A 22,406-nucleotide genomic window follows, 5' to 3' on the forward strand; every position below is an offset into this window, starting at 1 on the left:
AGAATGGTTAGAGGTCAACCCACTAAAACCTTCTTGTGGCCGCCTAAAGTGGAATGTTCAGAAGGTATGATAAATCCTAACATCATATCAACTCGCTCTTTTAAAAGTTGTATGCATGTATGTAATTATTGGTATATATTATCAACTTGTCCATACCTTTCACCTCTGTCTGTTCAGTGCGGTTGTTACAAAACTGTCGAGAAATGCTTGTGAAAACAGTTAGTGGCAGTGATTATTAATGAAATTGAGTTTGTTTGTTTTTTAGATAATGTGAGATAATCTAATAAGTATATATATAGAAACAATTATTTTTTTGTCAGTCCTATAACACTCCAAAAACTACGGAACTCCTTGGAGGAAAGTATTCATTTATTATCTTTTTGCTGATCCTTCCCCTTGATCTGATCTATTGCTTTCTCTCTCATGTTTTAAATAGACACAAGGTAGTTGTGTGCTCAAAAATGAGTATCCTGACATAATAATACCAACATTTTTCCAGATACACATTTTTCTGGTACTGTTTAGCTGTAATTTGAGGAAGTTTGTGGCCCGGCAGCCATTGTTTTACAATTTCAAAATGAACCAATCACAGCACCAACATGCAAGTGTTGCTCAGCACTACGTTGTTTTGTCTGATTGGTTGTATTTCTATCTAATTGGTATATCCCTACAGAGGCATTTTTGGTCTGCCCCATTGATAACACCACTTGGACATCAAACATGAACTGAGAGGTTCCAGACTAATGCGCATTTGCAAATTCATCTGGCATTGCCAAGCTATTTCTCACCTGTATACACAGATGAATAAAGGAAAAAGAGATTTGGATCAGCCTTCGAAAACGGATCACCAGAAAAAACATTCTCACTTAAACAAAAAAAATAATAAAAAATAACAAAACCAGAAATGGCCTATGGTATCAGATCAGGTCGAGATGTTTACAGGAGAAATATTACAAGTAGCTTGTGATGAACATAAAAACAGACATTAGCTTGAATAAAATGTAAACGCACATTGTAACTGACTAAACCACTACTGGACACACAGAGGTTGTCAATCTTGTGTCATCCCACATCAGTAAATGGATCAAAAAGCTATTTTACTAAAGAATTGGTGCACTACTCCACCTGTTCCACCTTTAAAGCAAGAAGTCTGACTGCCATCGACGTGAAGATTGAGTAGGAGTTCAGATCAGGAGTGCGGATGTTTACTCTTCATCCGTCTTTCCCTTATATCACCCGAGTGAATGACGTGAGATAAAATAGCTAGCTACAGCATAAATCTAAGTCTCATTTGCATTCAAGCATTCCATGTTTATATCACTGAAAGTAAAGCAATAGCCTCTACAGCTACCATATTAACATGAGTGTAGATAGTAGAGAAAAACACCAAGAGAGAAACAACAAAGCCTGGCGTGGTGCAGGCTTTTGAGTAGAAACCTCTTAAGAAGATCACCATTGTTGATCCTCTACACTGTGACAGCACTGTCCTGGTGTCAGGTATGGTGACTTATTGCATGCTGTCAGTCCTCTTGAACTGTTCAGAGGTGAGTTTCAAACATGGTTGCGGTCCAGTCCGGAGGCTTGTGTTTGGCGCCCTCACCCGCCTCCCACAGCCACACCCAAACACCCCTGGGTCCTTTTCCACCCTCTCCCTGGGGGTAAGAAGCTCTTCTGGGTATGGTTCCTCCTACTCTTCATCCAGGCCTTGTCAGGATGACTGCATGAGGCCTGTCAGTCGTTTGCCCGTTAGTGACTTGCCCTGGTAGGGAGCAGAGAGATAGAGGGAGGTGAGGTTGACAGCCGTCAAAGTTCCCTCAAGTTAAAAGCTTTCCTGAGGATTTAGAAAGAGCAGCATGGGAGGAAAATTGAAAGAAAAAGACTGGAAAAAATGTATCAAAACCCAAAGTAGTGATGGATGGTTAGTAGACAGCAGATGATGAGAAAGCAGTGACAATGACATTGTGGACTTTAAGCTAGATATCGATGAGACTCCTGGTTTATTTATTACACGGTTTTGTCGAATACGATTGAATATGATTCAGGTTGGTCAATTGCATCGTTTCTGAATTGCAGACTGCTGTTCTGTAGAACAGACTATTGCACTAAACACAGTTCTGATTTGGTGGACCACATTCTTCGAACATCAGCTGTGGCAAAGAAAGTAACTGGAACTCTCTCTCGGTCTATACCTTTCCCCGAACCAGTCAAGACAGCTGGCTGACAGACCCATGAGCCTAGGATCGATGTTCTTGGAAGGTTTTCGTTGTCACTGGCAATCACAGATGATATCATACCATCAAGTGTTTAATTTCGCACATATTCCAGATCACAATTAGTAACTCTCAGCAAAAACAGAGAAGTTTCCTCTTCCCTGGAAAAAGTTATAGTGGGACACAAATTATTTAAGAATGTATTTTCTGTGATTTTCAGTCTGCCACAAAATGCATCCCCTCTCTAAAACTCAAAGATGGTGTCCTACCATCAAGTCTTTAATATTGCATTTATGTCAGGCAGAACTAGTCACTGTGGTAAATATAGAGAAGTGTCTTCTTGCTTATCAAAAGTTGGGGAGAGATTTTTTCAGACTTCGGCCAGCTCCCACGTCTCGCCTCGGAGCTGCGAAGGCCCGTTCATTGCACCTTTAATTTATTTACTATCATTCCTCATGCTCAAAGGGCATCTTTGGAGAGATGTATTGTTTGGTCTATTATGGAGGCAGGTCTGTTTACACCAAAGTCTTCAGGTGTTGGTTTGAAAGAAACAACACCTGTGACTGTTTCTTGAATCCAAATAAACAGCAAAGACAGCAAACAAAACTGCTAAAGCTACATGACTGAAGCCAATATTGTAGAGCACCAGGATGTTAACCTTTAATACATTTACCCTGCATCGCCTCTACAATATCCCTGCAAGCAATTCTTTATAAATGGTTATTAAGCTAGATAAATTAATTACTGAAATGAGCTATTTAAAATCAATACAAAGAAAAGGAGTTAAGTGAGCAAAAGACTGAAAAATACTTCACAACTAATACATTAATAAAAAATGATAATAAATGATAATTGAATTGTAATCATCATCCATTGCTCCTGTTTTGCTCTACAAAACTCACTCAAGTCACTGTAATCTGTCTGACTTTTTGCTGTGATATGATACAGCATGTAAAAAAAGCAGTTTAAGAGTTGTAAGCAGCGGCAACAGGTACACTTACCACACTGCGAGTGAACTTCTCCAGGGAGGTGCGTCGCCCCTGCTCCGTTTCAGGCTGGAGAGTCAAAGAGAACAGTTCAGTGTTCAGAACTAATTTATGTATGTGCAAGCATCTCGCGTAACCTCGACAAATCTGTTCACCTTAAAAGGTCAGCTCACCAAAATTACACACTGCAACCATACTTTTTGTACAATATGCGGGGTTCAACTTTCCATTCTAAAATGGTGGCAAAAATTATGAATGTTTTCCAGAATTTAGTGTGTTTTCTATTTCATAATTTGGGTGATGCCCCTTTACAGAGCGACCTTGGTGAGTACACTTCAGTTCTGCCAATGTCATGTGCAATCATACAGTTCATCTATACATGATGTGCACACAGAAATTGACCTGTGGGATAATGTCAAACACAGATACATGCTTACTTTCTTCCTTGCCATCAGCAAGTCTTGGTACACGTTGGAGCGCAGGAAGCGTGTATAGCTGTCACTTTTCATCAGCTTGTAGATGTGATCCTGAATGGAGAAAGCCAGAGGCCGAAAGAGGAAAGAGAGAGAACAAACATGGCTCTATATGTCAAAACTCTTAGAAATATGGTTCTGTGCTAATGATGAACAAAATCGAGACAGTCATTGAGGGAGAAAGATGATTTCAGCACATTACCAACTAACTGACTGAGAAATGTTTTCTTTCTTTTTAAAGAATCTTCCCTTTTAAGACTATCACAGGAGAAGAAGACACCACCCAACCCCCAACCTTATCTATCTCCCAGCAAGGCGTCATCTCTAGAAATCGCTCCACAATATAAACCCATTAGTTGATATTGGTGAAGCGTGTAAGAAAGACAAATGGGGCAGACAAATATGTGGGATAGAGTCTCTGTAGAGGCAGCACTGACACTGATCACCTGAAGAGATATAAATTAAAAAAGTGATATAGCCACTCTGAATGGTGTTAAGAATAGTCCCCTGCAGTGTGAGAGAAGGTGGGGGAACTGAACATTGTTATTCCTGTACACTCTCTCTTAGACATAGCCTCAATGAGAACTCATGCCTATGTATGTTTGTGACTGAGAAATCCAGTTCCACCGAAAATTTTAAAAGGTATTTAAATGACCAGTAAGATTTCAGGGCAAAATCAGGCCATGCTCCTGGATATCTACATACTGTAAAAACGGGCAGGTCCTGAGCAGGGCTTGAGCTATATTGGACTGCCAGGTCCAGATTAGGCTTTTGCCCTCAGGATGCCAAAAGATTCCATGCTTTCTTCATTCCATGTACCATGTTGGCAGCATCCCTTGCACTTCCATTGCTTATTTGCACATCTGCAACATTTACATTTGTGTAGATGCTTGTCAAAGAGCGGCTGCATAACACATTTACCCTTTCCTTTGGGAGAAAGTCCTGTGCTTTGAGCCCCAACCCTCCTCTCAACATAAATGTAATAATAATACTACATGACCTGATTTTTACCTGGATGTAATTTCTATAGTAATAAAAAAGTGGACGGCTTACAAATTAAAGTGAATTACTTAACGGCCTCAAAGCTCAGCCAAGAAATAGTCTTGCATATAACCCAGTGTAAAAATAGAGATGAAACAAACAAATACAATGTGTCAATTAGTGACTTTTAGAGGTGCTGGTAGTAGGATTTTGTCACCTTTGGACAAAGCCAGGTTAGCTGTTTTCCCCTGTTTCCAGTCTTTATGCAAAGCTAAGCTAATCATCTGCTGATTATAGCTTGATATTTGCAGCATGCAGATATTAGCATCAGTCTTCTTATAAATGCCTATCTCTCAGCAAATGTAATCATTAAACAAGTGAAGAAAGGTGACACCCATCTACCTTTAGCCAGTGCTGTCTGTATATTAAAAGACAGCCGTTGTGCTATTTGAGTGTATTATTAAATTGTGCTTTAGTCAGACAGGTTAACCTTTCATCTGACAGGTGGGAATAAGGAAGTTTGGCTCTTGCATCACAGAGGCTCAAGTACATTTAGTATTTTCTCGCACACTTTCCATTTATAAATAGCAGTTGTATATATTGTTATTTCTGTGTGTGGCTGAGTGAGTTAATTAGGTTTTAAAGGGATTTTAGTCCCAATTCTCTCAATTCAACTGTGAAATCAGTTTCATTTAAACTGTGAATATTAAAACTTGGGTCCCTGTGGAGTTTAAAGAGTCCACAGCAATATGAGGAATACATTAATATTATTGTTATTACACTACCTAACTTAAATGCAGCACACCAAGCATTAGTATTCCTTTTACCTTTCTTTATGTATTTTGTATTTTCTCACCTGTGCATCCTCATAGCTGTATCGCCCAGGGTCTTTCAGGTTCTGGCTTGTGCGTTCAAAGCTGTGGGAGTCCAGGTTGATGGAGCTGGGTGCCCCCTCTGCCAGGAACTCTGCCCAAATGTCCTGTGCCCTCTGTGCCACTTCCTGCTGGGGCATCCTCTTCAGGTCCTGCACCGCCAACCAGAACCTTCAATACAAAACAAATTCACATCAGATAAATATTTGACTTGTTTAAGGAAAGACTGTCTAAACAACCTGACCCGCCTACCAAACAATGCAAAGCATTTATTTGTTTGTGGAAACTTCTTTGGAAAGGATCACTTTTTTTTACACAACAGAATTTAACCATCTAAAGAATAATGCCCAAATCTGAGGTGTGATTGTTTCATGTGTCTACTGAGAAGAACCAATAAAAAAACAATTGAATCCCAAATAAAAAATAAATATATATAAATAATCAGTTACTTATTGCATTCAATTGAAGATAAAGACCATTTTTAATATAGGAAACAATAGAGTTGCTTAGACAGACATTTTTAGAGCAAAATCACAAACAGTAGTAGGATTTAAGCATGTATGTAACAGTGTTTGCACTCCAAAAACAATCAAAGTAAATAAAAAGGAGCAGAATCAGTGGATTTTACTTTCCAACGCTGCAAGGCAAGCTTCCAGCTGCCTCCCCTACACAGAAAAATCATTTGGACCACTTAGAAACTATAGAATCTTAAACTTTTTTAAAGGCATTCATTTGAGTACACTGTGGCTTTTTCAGACTAGTAAATATTCGGTATGAAAACTAATATGCAGGGAAGCCGGCCCTGAACTGTGTTAGACACCAGAGGCAGCAGACAGCCACTGGCTGACTGCCTCCAGCATTAATTTGTACTGTATCTACAGTACTGTATATTGATCTGTGGACTGGTTCGGAGACATAATAATAAAGAGGGAAAGACTCTGGGATCTGCTTCTCTCTCCCTCTACTTCTCACTCGCTGTCACTTTCTCCTTCAGTAGTATTCCAAAAGCTCCCTCATAAAAGCAAACACAATTAAAAGGAGGAAAAAAGAGGGGGGTGAGGAGACTGGCGGGATAGCTGAGAGGTGAGTGGTGACTGATAAGGGTTTGTGTACTCTCTCATGTGTATGTGTGTGTATTCTCCCTCTGTAGCTCAACAAGCTCCATGCTTTCTCTCACTGTTCATTCCCAGACTCTATGATTCCTAACAGGTCTCTCATACTCACTCTTCTTCTCACTCACATACACATCGCAAATACACACAAACACACACACACACACACACACACACACACACACACACACGCACACACACACACACACACACACACACACACACACACACACACACACTTATTGCTGCTGTGCTGCATAAAGGCCTAAACACAATGTAAGTCCATAAATATGTACTGTACATCGGAATGAGGGATGAATTTAATATCGTACTTGGAAAAGACACACTTGCACACACACATTTAGAGAAATTGATCATCTCTGACAAGGTGTTTTCCTCTGCTGTTGATTTATATGTTATTAGCCATGCAGTTATGTTATGTTTGGATGCTGGGGGCCTGGATGTGTATGAATGTGTGTGCTTGTGTACATGTGTTGTTTAATGGTGTATCTTATATGGAGGAGCAGAAGTTGGTTTTTAATTGTTAAATGGGGCGAAGGTGACGGTGAATGGATGAATAGATGGGCGATCACAAGTTCAAATGAACTCCAATAAAATGTTTCAAAATTCAAGAAGTTTGCATAAACACCAGCAACACTTTACAGCAACGATATTAGAGTGGATTTCAGCAAGTTGTGCGCTTCATTAACTAGAAATACACAATGTTTGTCATAGAAACAAATGTTGTGTTTTGCTGTTAGGTAGAGGCACGGTGAAACAGCTAGCCTGTCAAAGTAGTACAATAGTACAACCGAACAAACCCTAGTGGTGTTGGTAGGTGTATTATTGAACTTTTCTAGAGAGCAAGGCAGTTTCCCTCTGATAGCAGTCTCTAGTCTCTACAAGATCCAGCTTCATACTAAACACACAGAGGTTTCATGAGTGTGTGTACTGCCAAGATGTCGAACAAATCCTAATCAGTATTGTAATAATAATAATCTAATATTATTGTTATTGTTATTGTTATTCAAATCTAGATGGTTTAAAAACACAAAAGAATATTATATTCTTCCGACATTTATTTTTGACTCTTTTCTACAAAGTTCCTCAACAGCGATCACTGAAGTTTTTTTCGATCTGATCTTTTCACATAACCGACTTTTTTCTCCATAGTTGCTGTGAATTTTTCTACCATGTAAGGCTGTTCTTAGAGAAAAAAAAGCATTTCAAAGAAAGCAGTTACATAATTCTTGTGCTGGGCACAACTCATAAAGTTATTAGAATTGCAGTATACTTCCAAGCGCAAATATGCAAACGATACAGATTAACATGATCACTTTTCCTACTCTTGCGTTTCCTGGAATTTTGCATTTCTGACATTTAGTTCTTTTCTTTGCCTGGTCAAGGTACAGATCTCCTTTACTGAGAACAGGAAAATCTTTCATTTGTGATTAGTTTATTCCTGTGTTTACAGTGTGCAAGCTGGTTGAAACGGTAGGTTGGAATAATAGGGAAGCCAAAGAGAACACTTTTGAATAACTTTGACACTCTCTTCACAAGTAGAAATGCACAAAAAAACTATACTATGTCGGAGAGATTCATTTTTCCTTATGTGGAATAAACTTTCCCTTAAAAATATCACTTTCTCTAAAATGTGTCTGCTCACCGCAGGTTTTCTGAGCTAAACTCGGACTCCAGGAATTTGAGGAAGAGCTCCTGTCCTGCCGGGTCCTTCAGGGCCTCCTCCAGAGAGAAACCCCACTTTTTTACCCGCTGTTGACTGGGCTCCTTACTGGGAGAGATAAGAGAGAGATAGAAAGAGAGTGAGAGGGGCATTATAAACATCCATCTAAAGGTACTGCATGAAGATTAAGATTAAAAAGAGATTAGGAGATATTAAATTACAGGGGAATGGGTAGAAATGCTCAGTGCAGGGAAGGCTGACATGAATACAGAGGAAGGGATAAAACTTTAAAACCTAAAATACGATCAATCAACTAAAAGGGGCTGATTTTGATGTGAAATTGGTGTCGAGTAAAGCTACGCATTATGCCTACATTCATCTGAAATCAATGCATTTTAATCTCCTCTGGGAATATATTTCCTCCTATCCTGCAATTAATCTATTCAGCTGAATTATTAAACTGCATTAGGAACAATGATTATATGTCTGCTCTTATTAATTCCTGCGTAATTTAGAAGAGGCCAGGAGTGCAGAGCATAGTGCAACTTGTTGAAAGCTGTGACTGCCACCTCTAAGAGATAATATTTTTGGATCAACCTCTGAATTTCCTTTACTACTTCAGAAAACGGCCAATCACTCAAAGTAATTACCTATAACTATCTAATTTATTCTACAGTAGTGATCTTTTTTATTGTGTCTCCGTTCAAGATACTTTTTATAAAAAGTTTGTATTTGTAAGATTTAAAAAAATGTTTTTAGAATTTAATAAAACCCATACTAAAAAGTGACATTTTAGGTTGGATTTTTTTTTTAATTACAATTTCCTCACACATACCTGATGTGATTTAAGAAAGTACCCCAATGCTTTAACATTGCAGCCCTGTAACATTGTCAGGCTCCGCATGAACAGTAAAAAAAAAAGAGGAAAAATATCACCTTCTTTCATGCTACACATTCGTCACCCACATTACCCACAATGCAACCCGCCTGCTGACAGCTCAGTCAGAGATTCATAGTGTTCGACAAAATCCCAACTGTTAGCTGTCTTTGCTCCACAACAGTGGAACGAGCTCCATCAGGACAGCAGAAACCCTGCACATCTTCCACCCTACACTGAAAACTCTGTTCAGTTTCATGAAAGGATGGAAAAAATAAATACATTTCTCTAACTCTTTAGCACTTGAAGCTGTTTTTCTTATTTGTTTAATTATGTACTATTGGTTATGTACTCGCATGATTCTTTGGATTTTTGGGCACCATCTTCATAATATTATGCCTTTCTTGTAAGACATTTTGGACAAAAGTGTCAGCTTAATGAATGTAATATAATCATAGTGGCGATGATGTGTAAAATCAGTGCAAGCTCCCCTTTAAATGCTTCAGCCAGTAAGTTTTAAGGTGACAACAGTCAACAGTCAAAAAATGGCATGTATTATGAAATGTTTGCACAAAAATTAAACCTAACTTCAGTGTCTAGTGAAGAGATCTTTTTTCAGTAGACCCTCAAGCTTTTTGTAACGAGAGAAAGGGCTTTTATTTTTGCCCCAATCACCTACAGTCCCTTGACAACACTTTTATGGTTAATATCAATCATAATTGTTTCAGTTACAAAAACAATTTGGCAAAAAGATAACAAATATGCAATTACTACAAATTAAACAATAAAAAAACAGTACAACCCAATAGCACAACAATAAAGTATCTGCACAGAAATAAATATATCAACAATTAATTGAAAAAGGCCATGATTACCCCAATCTCTGTACATTTTGAATACTGTTTTGGAGCATATATATATGACTTTGATCAAACGTATGTAACCTGCCAGTTAAACTCTATGAAATAAAGAGGAAAATGTTTACTGGTTCAAAGAGCCAAACAGCTGTGGTTTCTGGTTTTATACCTGGCCTCCACATCCCAGAGAGAGGGGTCGTCGCTGGTCCAGGGGTTGGATGGTTCCTGTGCCGTCACGAATGGGTCATAGTCCATGTACTGCTCAGTGTAGCTTATCAGACTGACACACACGACACAGGGGACAGAGGAGAGGAGTGGTTGAAGGCAGTGCTGGTCGTAATTTTAGAGGCAGAGTTTAACAGTGACTTTTTGATCATGTGTTCAATGAGATCCCTATTTCCTCTATTTACCTGATGTTACTGTGATTCGAAAGCTTTCTGAAGTTAATTGAGTGAATTGTAAAAAAAACAAATCGTTAAACAGGAACATCTGTTCTGATCAAAAGCTCACATGGGAACCTCCTACCCCTCTTTGATAGTCTGAAATAAACAAGAACTGAGAGGCGCAGCGAGGCAGAACGTGCGTCAACAACAGCAGGGTTCTAAATTTGAAAATATAAGGTTTACTCACAGTTTAAATTTTAACTCAGGAGTTCTAATTTACATGTTATTGCACTGAAAAATATGATTTTTACATTTAACATAAAACATTTATATTTTAGTGAGACCATTAAATTGAACACTAAAGGCAGTTCAATCATACTGTAACAGCTGGATAAAAAACCTTCCAACCTGCAGTAATATCACATGATCACTGACCCCTAAAGTGACCCCATATTTGATCAATTATACCTATTGTAAAGTCATTTAAAATGAGTGTAGCTATCGCCCAACATGACTGATTTGACAGGTTGTTTCTTGCAGTGTTTGGCTTAACACTATTTGCTCTGTGGAGCACCAATTACACTCAGCTCTGCGTGTGGAGTCAGGAGGTTAAAGGGTTGGGGAGGCAGTGCAGCGCAGCAGCCAGCAGTAATCACACTTTTTCTGCTCTGCAGAGAAGTAATGGCTGTCCTGACTGACTGAGCAGAGGATAGGACTGTGACACAAACAAACACAGGAGAGTGCTTGCTAAACAGGGGGGGTAGGGACACATATACATGCATGAATAGTTTGAGTCTCTCTTGCACTGCAGAGGTGGACAAAATAACAACACCAGTAAAGCCTAATGCAATTCAACACAACACCCAATAATAAATGTGACATATTTGCATATAACCCAGTGTTCACCAGAACCACTTGTTGATAAGATGTATATTTTTGCAGAGCCAATTGAGCATTTCTTGATCATAACCTCACTTAGATTAACTAACCATAAAAATTAGTGTACGGTTGTGATGTCACAACTATACTATATATAGGTAGAGAGTGTTGCTACAGTGCAATTACAGTCATTCCTCAAGTGCAAAGACGGTGCAGAGACACAGAGAGAGCAGATGTGAAAGACCCGGAAAAACTGACCAATCAGAGCAGACTGGGCTTTTTCAGGATGGGGTCTTAAAGAGACAGGTGCTAAAACAGAGCGTTTCAGACAGAGGGTGAATACTGATATATTCAAACAGACTGTATGAGAAAAATAACATGTTGTAGGTATTGACCTGAAAGTGAGCATAATACTGAATGTCCCCTGTAAGGTATAATGTTAGATAAGGCAACCCTTTTATCCCCCAGAAAAAAACACAAGTGCACAAATGCAGTGGAATTCAAGCTCTTTTTATACTTGCACTTTACTTCCAAATGCCAAACTAAAACTACCAGCTTCAGATGGGGTGTCAAAACAAATCGCCACTGTGCCCCTGCTCTAGTACAGAACAGTTAAAAAAGGGAAGTCAGTAGAGCACAATTTTATCTGATTATAGGTGGTCAGAGAGAGCACAGCAGATGCACAGCAGATGTGAAGGCAAGCAAGCGGACTCATGAGTAAAGCCAATGTCTCCCTCTCAGCTAACATGATGCTTAGATTGAAAAGATAAAGATAAGACTTGCTCTTCTTGATGTGAGAAGTGAGTTTCCCGTACCTTTCAGCAACTTTAGACATCTTCATGCGGTGACGATCTAGCTGGGTGTTCAGGAATAAGATCTGAGAGAAGAGAGGACAGGAGTCAGTGTTTGTTTTTGCTGATTTTGTACGAGAACAAAATACAGAACAACATATTAAATATTGTGAATTTATGGTTTTCCAACTGCAGTGAACAAGTCTTTTGGTGTTACGATTATAGACAAACCACATTTGAGTTAGTTGGCAACGATACTGCTGCGGTTTCTCCTGATTAAGACCTATTTTTCCCTAAGTTGCATCCTGTTGTAGTTGGTTCTTATTTTGTGGTGAAAATCAATCTTGCTTTGTGTGAGAAAGCTCCTGCAAAATTTGACCTTCGAGTACATAGTGTAAAATGCTGTTAGGAGGCTGTCAGACTTTTCTGCAATGCTTCAGTGGCAATGAATAAAATACTGTTGGAGAAACATTATACAGCACAGAACAAATGTAGTGGGGTTTTTTTTATTTCTCATTTTGGTAGATTCTTCATGGAGGGATTTTTACCTCTTTCTCCACATCATCCTTGGTGCCTTTCCTGCAGTGGTGCGAGGGAGTGTGTATGGGACTCTGAGACTGTGTTCCCTCCTCCGCCAAACCATACACTGACTGGGCCGTTTGAACATGATGAGAGAGGAAAAGTGGGAGAGATAATAGAGAGCTACAATGTGTACTTATTATTTTTCTGCGCTGCAGATAAGGCATGAAAACAGCTGCCAAGAAAGCCACAGTGCACCGCGTGATGCGAAATTAAAGGGATACATTTCAGTAATTCAAAAATGATTGCTTGGATATATGGAAATCTCATTAAGGAATAGTGTTGATATGATTAAGTCATTTGTCAACATATGTCCTCTGAATTTTGTCATTTGTTGTTTTTAATGAATGTACAGTATTTTTCCATGCATGTTTATACCAATAAGTGAAAGTTTTATATAACTACTTTTGAAAAAGGAGCTTTTCCATAAAGTCACATAGAATTTATCTGCAAATTAAAAATTAAGTTATTTTGGGACGCCTTTCATTGTAACAGGGTGAAGGTGGCGCATACCTTTTCTGGGATTGTCAAATGAAGTCTAGATGAAGGTATTCATTATTATTATTACCACTGGACTCATTCTGTTATATTTAAGAGCAATCCCTGATGGGGCTCTGAAAAGAGAAAGGCTTACTTTCTGCATATCTTTTTTATGTCTGGCAAAAAATGGATAATTTTATGCTGCCACCCACCTTACCAATTGCAAGAACAGTTAATGAAAGTGTACTCAATGGAGAAAATAAAAGCAAAACTCCAAAGAAACATGTGTTCCTCGACTGATGAACTGTATTTACTAATCTTATATCATAAATGTGATAAGATGCTGTACTGCTTTAATCTATTTTGGAGCTGTTTCAACCGTTTTAGTTGTTTTTATTTCCTTTTACATTTTATAACTACATTATATGTAATTATGAATAAACATTTTGTTGAAAAAAACGAAAAAGCCTTTCAAAACTCTGGGTAAAAAAAAAAGGTAATACCAACAGCATCACACCCTTGTCTTTGCAACTTATACCTTCTTAACTCTATGAGGGTTCTTCATGCGTCTACATTTCCTGATGTCCATCTCTGTCGTGTTAACACATCCAGGCTGGAGAAAACACGGGCAATAAACACAAAAACAATTTCACAGTCAGTACTGGTGATTCTAGTAAACCCAGAAGCAAAGCTCTGGAAAGATACACTATGTGGAAGGAAGATGAGGTAGGCGGCTACAGTCTCACATGCACAGACAGAGGCTTACCACAGGTCTATGGACGTCCCAGAAGGCTCTCTCCTGGCTGTCAAGGATCTTCCTCTCAGTTTTATCCTTTTTCCTGTCGATCCTGCAGATGAGATCAGTCAGTGTGAGAAATATAGCATGCAGCTCTCCTAGCAGTTGAATCAGGAAAGAAACATAAGGGGAGAGAGACAGTCTGCAGATTAGAAAGTATATATGTCCATCACTTTTTAACAATATTGAAGCTTATGTGCTCAAGGGTTTGACACGGTCCCTGAACCTGTCTATGTGTGTGTGTGTGTGTGTGTGTGTGTGTGTGTCTGGGTGTATACACTGCAACAGTTCAACAAGCCCATGGTTTGGTTTGGTTTGCACATTAGGGAAAGGAAAAACATAACCATTTCCATTTTTTTTCTGTATTTTATTGTTTGCGAAAATAACATTTGCCAGTTAGCTTACATTAGGGGAAAGGCAAAATCCTGCATGCACACAACCTACACTCACACGTGCAAACCCCGCATTTAAGGGTTTGATCAGTTTTCCATTCACTGCAGCACTATTGTTTGCTCTCTCTTGACAAATTTACAGTCATAACATCATTCTGTTGTGCAATGCTGCAGACTGCTTGATCGATAGAATGGCATTGCCACAGATGAAACATTTAAATCTGCTACCACAAATAAACCAATAACTCAGTAAATTGACTTAAGTACTGTACTTACATGAAGTAAAAGTACCTTGAGTATTCTAATTCTATACTAATTTATATATAACTTTACGACATGTCCTTTTCACTTCATTGCATAGCAATATGTTTATACATACATACATAGCTAGTTACTTTTCAGATTCAGAAGATTTGACCTAAAACATGATCTCATAAAACATTCATCACAAACTACCCAACAGTGGTTGGAGTAAGCACCACCTTGACCAACCACAACAGTAAATTAGTATTTACTTATAAGAGCCTCAATAATAATTGCATGATGTGTAATAATTTCACACTTATTAAGGCCGATTTAAAGAGTACTTTTAGTTTTGATAGTGAGTAATATTTATTGTATTTGAGAAGAAATATGAATACAGGACTTACATTCAAAATTGTTGTTTTGTTTTTCAACTTAAGTATCGTAATACTCCCTGGCAACTTTATTAGGTACACCTAAACAGTCTAATGTAATCTAGTATAACTGTTTTGTCACCTATTCTACTTCTACCAAGCTTATAATGGCTGAGTTTTGTTAAAAAATTCCTGCAGTGTATTGAAAGATGACAACTATAACTAACCCAAATATATTGGGCCCAATGTTGAAAATACTGTTCTCTACCCCTTGGATTCAGTGTTTATCCATAAATAAATCACAAATTGCTTTGGATTTTCATCTATATGATTCCCTTTTAATTTACTATCTATCAATGAGTGAGTTAAAACAATGGTGATTGATCATATGGCCCACTAATAAAAGTGCTTCTACTTTTTGTAGTACACAGACACAGATATTGAGTATTTCAATAGCTGTGTCTGTGTGGCGACATTCCCTCGCTAGATTTAAATAAGCTGCCATGTTAGTGACACTGCTGACAGCAGGTCTGCGGGCCCAGATCACTTGTAACTTGTAACTTCCAACTTCTGAGTCAGGCTTGAAGTAAGGGCAGAAGTGTAATAGGAATGTGTGTGTGTGTGTGTGTGTGTGTGTGTGTGTGTGTGTGTGTGTGTGTGTGTGTGTGTGTGTGTGTGTGTGTGTGTGTGTGTGTGTGTGTGTGTGTGTGTGTGTGTGTGTGTGTGTGTGTGTGTGTGTGTGTGTGTGTGTGTGTGTGTGTGTTGTGTGTGGATTTAAGAGGGTAACATATACGGGACAAACCGCTCTTTTTCTTTGTTTTTCTTCTTTGGTCTATGTCCATTTTCAAATTTTGCTGTGTAACAAAAGCATATGGTCTATCTTCAGTTTAGAAAAAGTATTTATAATGTCTTATACCTCAGAAACATAAAGCAGTAGACCTACAGTGCTCCAGTAACATTGAGCAGGTAGCGTTGTAAAACAACCCATTATAGGAGGGTTAATGGAGTCTGCCAGAAACACTCACTGCTCATGTTATTTGATGTCATCGATGTTTTACTGTGTTGTTTATCTTTTACCTTAGGCGTGAATGACATCACTGCTGCATTTTCCTAAGTACATTGTAGTTTCATAAGTTGCCATGGTAACACAGCACACTTACTTGACCTGGGCCTCAGCCTGCATGTAGATAAACTCCCACTTTCTGGCAAAGGCTCTTTGCAGCCTGGCTAGGTTCTCCTGTTGGTGAGAAGAAAGAGACACACTGTAATAAAAAAAAATCTCCAGGTACAAAATAATATTAAAACTAAACAAAATAAAATATTAAGACATTCCACAGTTTTTAAAGTTCATCCTATTACAGACACACACAACCCTGACTTTTAAGAGGATGTGTTTTCTGCCCCAAGCTTTACACACAAATCAATACTAAGAAATATTGAGTTGTGTATAGAGAAACAGCCCAGCACTCACCGCCTCATAATCTGCCAGCTCCAGCCTGGTCTTGTTCTGCATGGTCCGCTTGCACAGGTAAATAGCTGCGAGAGAGACAGAGAGGATTGAGACTGGGATTTATCAGTATGCGATCCCCTTCATCTATGCATCTCTTATCTCCCCTATACTGCCTCTCTTTTTACCTCCCATGGCACTAGAGTTTAATTAGTTTTGGATGCTGCCTGTCCACCTAAGTGTGGCTTTAGGATTATGAGATGGAGTGTGAAGATGCACTGAGCCCCTGAACACCCCTGAACACCAACCATTGCTGCCTCTGTAACAGGACAAAGGGCAGGAAGCCTTTCTCGGGTGGAGGGTACAAGTAGTGCTACAGTGCATAGCTCAGCGGGATGTTATTTGTATTTATATTCCAGTATAACCTGTTATATAGTTGTGTTTATACTGTTAGTGTTTTTATAGCCCAGTTTATAACAACAATATATAATACATAAAAACAGGATACTAGTAGATTTATTATTTTGTGTCAATATTTGATAGAGATGGAAATTGATACAATTTCATTGATACCAATGCCATTTTGGATTTTGCTTATCGGTCTGAATCTTTATCACTTCCCTTATTAATTTGTGATCAGTCATGTGGAAAAAAAGAGGCCTACATGGGTTTTCTACGCAACTGTTTCATTATGTCTGAGTTTGAGCAAAGTGTGGATGAAATGAGAGGATATTTGTGAAGCTTTCTTTTTTATTTAGGTTGTCAGGTTTTTCAAAGAAAAATTCTGCTAAGTCTGCCTGTGTGGCGCTGATCATATATATATATAATTATAATAAAGCCACACTTTGGACCGTTTCTTCCACCCCACCGTGACTCCTTGTTGCAAGTTTCCAGCAGCATAGACGCATGAGTTTGACTTCATTGTTTTGCATTGTGCAACTGTCAGAAAAACCTGAAGGCATCAATAAAAGGAATTAAGCTCAGAGGCAACCGGAACTGTTTCTCGATTCCTATCCCTAATATTTGATACATGTAAAGTTGATTATTATCATGTCAAATATGTTCAAGTATCAAGGGTGTAAAAGTTTTTATATTTATATTTATAATCAGAATTCTATCCATTTGATGTATTTAGATTATGTAATCACCTAAGGTAGTCTTTATTGCTAATGGGGGCGTCTTCCATTCTCATGTTGGATTTAAATTGCCTTCAGGTGTTTCCTCAGACTTATGTTTTCTAATATGCAAAAAACTCATAAACAGAATTCAGTTCAAGACACTTGAAAGCGCTGTGAATTATTTTATAAGACTGAGTACCTGTGAAATATTACAGTTGAGACTTAGATACTGATCAACAGATTTATCAACACTGGCTCAGATATAGTATTATGGTATTCTATGCATTACTGCACTATTCTGTCAGTTTGATGAAAAAGCAGTGATACTTCAAACATGGAGGAGGACATGTTAGATTGAGGATTTATCACAAATTTGGAAAAAATAAAATGTAACTATATCCCTCTTACCGTAGTCTGTGTTCTCAGGCTCCCAACAGTTGGACGGCCAGAAATATGGTGCCTGACAGGTAAACAAGTAAAATGGTAAGGGTCGAAAGATCAAACAATGGTTAGCATTTCAAAGACGGACGGTCAAAACTATTAAATGTATACTTTAAAAACTTTGTCAAAAAGTGATGACGATGACTTTTACAAGACCCTTGTTATGCATCTAAGACGCAGCAGTGCACATGATTACCTTGCACCACTATGTGAGCAATCAAAATATTTTTTATTATCAGTATTGAGCAGATTCAGAACAGCTGACTCCTAAAACTTTTCCCCCAGTAAGAGGCATCCTGGGGTGTTGCAGAGGCGTGGGAGTACTGCAGCAACACAATAAAAATGAGTAGCGATGAAAGCTGCAAAATAAACAATGGGAAAGCAGAATAATAAAGCCAGCAGGCAAAGAACAGATGCTGATAGGATTGCAATTTCACATAGCTTGCAGGATTTTGAATCACACTTTTAAAACAATCTTTAGCTGTTTCAATAAAAACGATTTCACATTGTGTTAATTGTTTTGATTTTCCTCCGCTGTGTTTCTTTTGGCCTCGTACCTAATTTGCCTGGAAAATGAAATGCTAATGAATGGGGATTATCTTTATGAAGCTAAGATGGTGAGCGGCCCTCCTCCTTCTCTTGTCTTCTCCTCCACTTCACTTTGAAGGAGGAGAACCAAGGTCAAAGCACAGTAATGTACACTGCCGTCTGGTTTAATTAAATTGCTCCTCCAGCTCTGGTGGAGACTCAGCCCTCCAACAAGACTCAGTGAAAAGGAAGAAAGAAGATGCTACACAGAGATCATTCTAATCTAGCTGTGTGCTGCTTTGCCGTTCCCTGCAGAGGAAAGTGAAAACATTGTTTCCTATTTTTAATTAGAAAATTCTGGATAAAACAGTCTGGCACAATTAATCTGTGACTGCAATGGCACCGTCTTATCTGTGAAGAGTAAAGGAGGAGTACAATGTCAGCAAACCACCCCCACCCCCCCGCCCCCCTTTTTTGGCCCTTGATGAGGCTCTAATTCTAGGGCACCACTCTACTACACTGCGCCTCGCTGTCAGGCTTTTGGTAGCCGCCTACTCAGTCCGAACCCAGACCTGCTTCCCTCACTCGCTTCATGAATATTTTATCAGATTGCCATTCATTTTTAATAGGGTCACAGGATCCCAACATAGTAGTGGTAAAGTTGCTGTTGTTGACAGCGGACAGGGCCTTTTGTCATCAAGATCAAGATTGGTGTGTTGTAATTCCATAACAGAACGAGTGATCTTCAACAGCCAATTAAGGTCTTAATGAAAAGTAAGCGCCCCTGGATTAGAATAATCTCACTGAGCTTTTCAGTATCTCTAACAATCATGCAGGAGGAAGAAGGGATTAGTTTGAGCTTAGGTTTGTTACAAAACGGCACAGAGCAATTTGCATTGATCGCAAAAAAAAAGATTGTAATCCATTTATAATAAATAGCCATTATTTGCACAATTCAAAAATGTGCATGGATTTCAGCGATTTAATAAAGCTTTATTTCCTGGCTTAAACGTCCTGGTGCAACCCCACATGATTCAAATGATAATCTTGACTGTTAAAGTAAATCATTTCCTCTTTTGTGCTGCACACTAATCCAGCCGATGTCTCTCCAAATTATATCTGCTGTCAGAAATCACAGAACTAAATCCTTCTGAGTTCTCTCAGCAATGACCTCTTATGTGTGATGGTAATTATAACAATGTTTCAAAATCAATGTGTTGGCCTTTTTTTGCAACATTTGATATGCCACTTAGTATCAGGTGACGAAAGAAACGTTCAACCAAGAGTCAATTAGCTATTACAGGAGTCTCAACAGACTATGTAACTGTAAACCTTTAAGATGACTAATACAAGACACTGAGTACCTAAAAGCAAATGTTCACAGAACTCACTTGGTTGAACACTAACTATCAGTCTTTAATCTAAATATAGACAACATAATGTTGTTATACTTCTCCTGTAGCCTCCTCTTTGTTTTTATCATCCTTCGACGCTCCCGCTCACCTGAAAGCGATAGAAAGTGCCGTCGTCTTTGAGGGAGAGGACGTGGTCTGAGATTGGGAAGAAGTAACCCTGAGCTGCTATGAGACTCCCGATGTGCATGGCCTCAGCTGTGACAGCAAGACAATAAGTAGTACTGATCAATGCAGGACCCTCAGCACTCCATCGGTTAACAGTCCTGCAATATCTACTTGACAGTGTCATCAACATCAGATTAATGAAACAAAGTAGACCCTCATTAAAGTGACACTTTGGAGCCATGAATACAGTACAATGAACTCAAACACATTTATTTTTTCATTTCTGTCAGACCACCTCCAAAAGCTGCTGCAAATTTTATCCTAGAACATAAGATGTTGGTGTCAACCATGAACAAACCTCAATATTCATGATACTTAACATAAAGTATGTCATTTATATACAGAACAAAAAATAAAGGACCCAATACTGATCTCTGCTGTACCACATGTAATATCCAACATGCTGATTTGCAGTCTGCATAAGCTGTTGTCTGCGTCTTGAATAGCTTTTCAAGGGCTGTGATGAAATGCCACAAATGTACCATCTTCCATGAACGGGATTAAAGTCACTGTATTAGCTGCATTTAAAGGTTTTGATCACAGTAATATATATATATATATATATATATATATATATATATATATATATATATAGCATGTTGTAAGCTTTTGAAGTCAAACTGGATTTCAGCTATAGGATTCAGCCCTGCGGTGGTTTGACTGGGGATGTACAGTACACAGATGACTCAAAGATTCACTCAGTGTCCAGGCTGTTGGATATTACACCAAAAATAAAATCCAATCATTATAACAACAACTACAACGAGGACATTTGACAGCAATATAAAGGCCAACTCATGCTTTCATATTAATGGTTATTTGTGGCTGGGAAATAGAAAAAGTTTTTGTGAATACATATGACAGTATTTGCCTTTTAGTAAATGGAGCCCTGTAGATCTACAAGATTTCTGCCTTTAACAAAGGCCTTACAGTATATGCAGTCTGGTATTATTTGTCAAACGTACCTGGATCCTCCATGGACAGATTCTTCATCAGCCACTGCACAATATCTGTACCTGAAACAGGACAGACAGAGACCGACCAAAATAGAGTGTAAGGTCACACACAGATCTAGAGTACAATTTAAGAAACAGAAGGCGACAGGGAAAAAATGGGGCTAAATGTAAATAAAACATTTTTTGAAATAACTTTCAAATCAGAAACTAAAGGGATATAGACATGATGAATCAAATAAAATGAATAGCAAGAAGGTCCACGATGAAACTTAAAACCTGGAATCAAAATGAGGAATATTAGAGGACGGAGGATAATTATAACTGCAAAATAAATTTGTTGCTAAATGAAATAAATAATTTCAAAACAAGAGTTCTAATGAATAAATAATACAATGTTTGACTACTTTATCTAAAGCAGTTGTCTTGAAGCAAATATAACAACCAAGAAGAGTCTCAAACTTCTCAAATGTATCATGAAAGAATTCAGGAGAGCAATATTTAAAGAATGGACATTATTCTATGTAATCATTTATTAAAGGCAAAGATGCTAAAAGGCTTTTCCTTTATGTTTTACCATGGAGAATCATCTGTGCTTCTCTGAGTCCCAAGGGAGGCGGTACCTAATTCATCATCATTTGTTCAGTTTCCTTGCCCTGGGCACTCAGCTGCAAACATCTGAGCTGCTGTTCTGCACATCCATCCACTGCTGTAGTAATTGTATTTATTGATATGCTCTGCTTATGACATATTGGGGTAATGCATTTTCACAAGTGCAAGGACTGAGAGAGAAAAGAAAAGAAGAATGTTAACAGCCTTTCTTTGTTTCCATCATTTATTTGGGGTGTGCGAAAGCCTCCTACTGTGGCTCCAGACTTTTAAAGTGATTTAGAATATCAATTGAAGCAACAACAGCCAGCAGGCAAGGTGGCCGTCTTCAACCCCTACCTGACAGATACAGCTGTCTAATATATATATATATATATATATATATATACATATATATATATATATATATATATATATATATATATGTGTGTGTGTGTGTGTTTGCATGTTTCCTGAGTGATTCACATTAATGCAGTTCCACACATTGACACCTACAGGCCAGGCTCTACTGAAGCAGTTGGAGGTTGATTGCCTTGCTTAAGGGCACCTTGAAAGTAGGAGGACAGCATTACTCATTCCGTTTCCACACTCACACTTTCTTTTCCAAACATTTAATCATATGTTGTTCTCCCATTTTCCCTTAGGCTATTAAGCTATTCTCTGGAAATGGAGCAATAGCAGCCTCAACAGAACCCAAATGAAATTCAGCCAACACCCATATATACATATCTATTCTTTTTATTCTCCATATATGGCACTGA

General features: G+C 38.4%; 1 protein-coding gene across 1 annotated transcript in view; it reads right to left on the bottom strand.

The window, feature by feature from the left end:
• Window positions 1-1,641: 1,641 nt before the first annotated feature.
• The window catches only part of LOC310961552 (regulator of G-protein signaling 6-like), a gene marked incomplete at its 5' end in the record, with an annotated part of 85,594 nt that continues 64,829 nt past the window's right edge, over window positions 1,642-22,406 (bottom strand). Inside the window, 15 exons of the mRNA XM_083933670.1 lie at window positions 1,642-1,759; window positions 3,212-3,265; window positions 3,634-3,723; window positions 5,507-5,693; window positions 8,301-8,426; window positions 10,222-10,332; window positions 12,130-12,191; window positions 12,654-12,755; window positions 13,703-13,777; window positions 13,931-14,012; window positions 16,130-16,206; window positions 16,441-16,505; window positions 17,943-17,994; window positions 20,007-20,113; window positions 21,049-21,099. Coding sequence (XP_083789796.1) covers window positions 1,709-1,759; window positions 3,212-3,265; window positions 3,634-3,723; window positions 5,507-5,693; window positions 8,301-8,426; window positions 10,222-10,332; window positions 12,130-12,191; window positions 12,654-12,755; window positions 13,703-13,777; window positions 13,931-14,012; window positions 16,130-16,206; window positions 16,441-16,505; window positions 17,943-17,994; window positions 20,007-20,113; window positions 21,049-21,099 — 1,292 coding nt within the window. The 3' untranslated portion in view covers window positions 1,642-1,708. The remainder of the gene's footprint in view (window positions 1,760-3,211; window positions 3,266-3,633; window positions 3,724-5,506; window positions 5,694-8,300; window positions 8,427-10,221; window positions 10,333-12,129; window positions 12,192-12,653; window positions 12,756-13,702; window positions 13,778-13,930; window positions 14,013-16,129; window positions 16,207-16,440; window positions 16,506-17,942; window positions 17,995-20,006; window positions 20,114-21,048; window positions 21,100-22,406) is intronic.

Source organism: Echiichthys vipera, assembly GCF_963691815.1.
Source record: "Echiichthys vipera genome assembly, chromosome: 19".
NCBI lineage: Eukaryota > Metazoa > Chordata > Actinopteri > Perciformes > Trachinidae > Echiichthys > Echiichthys vipera.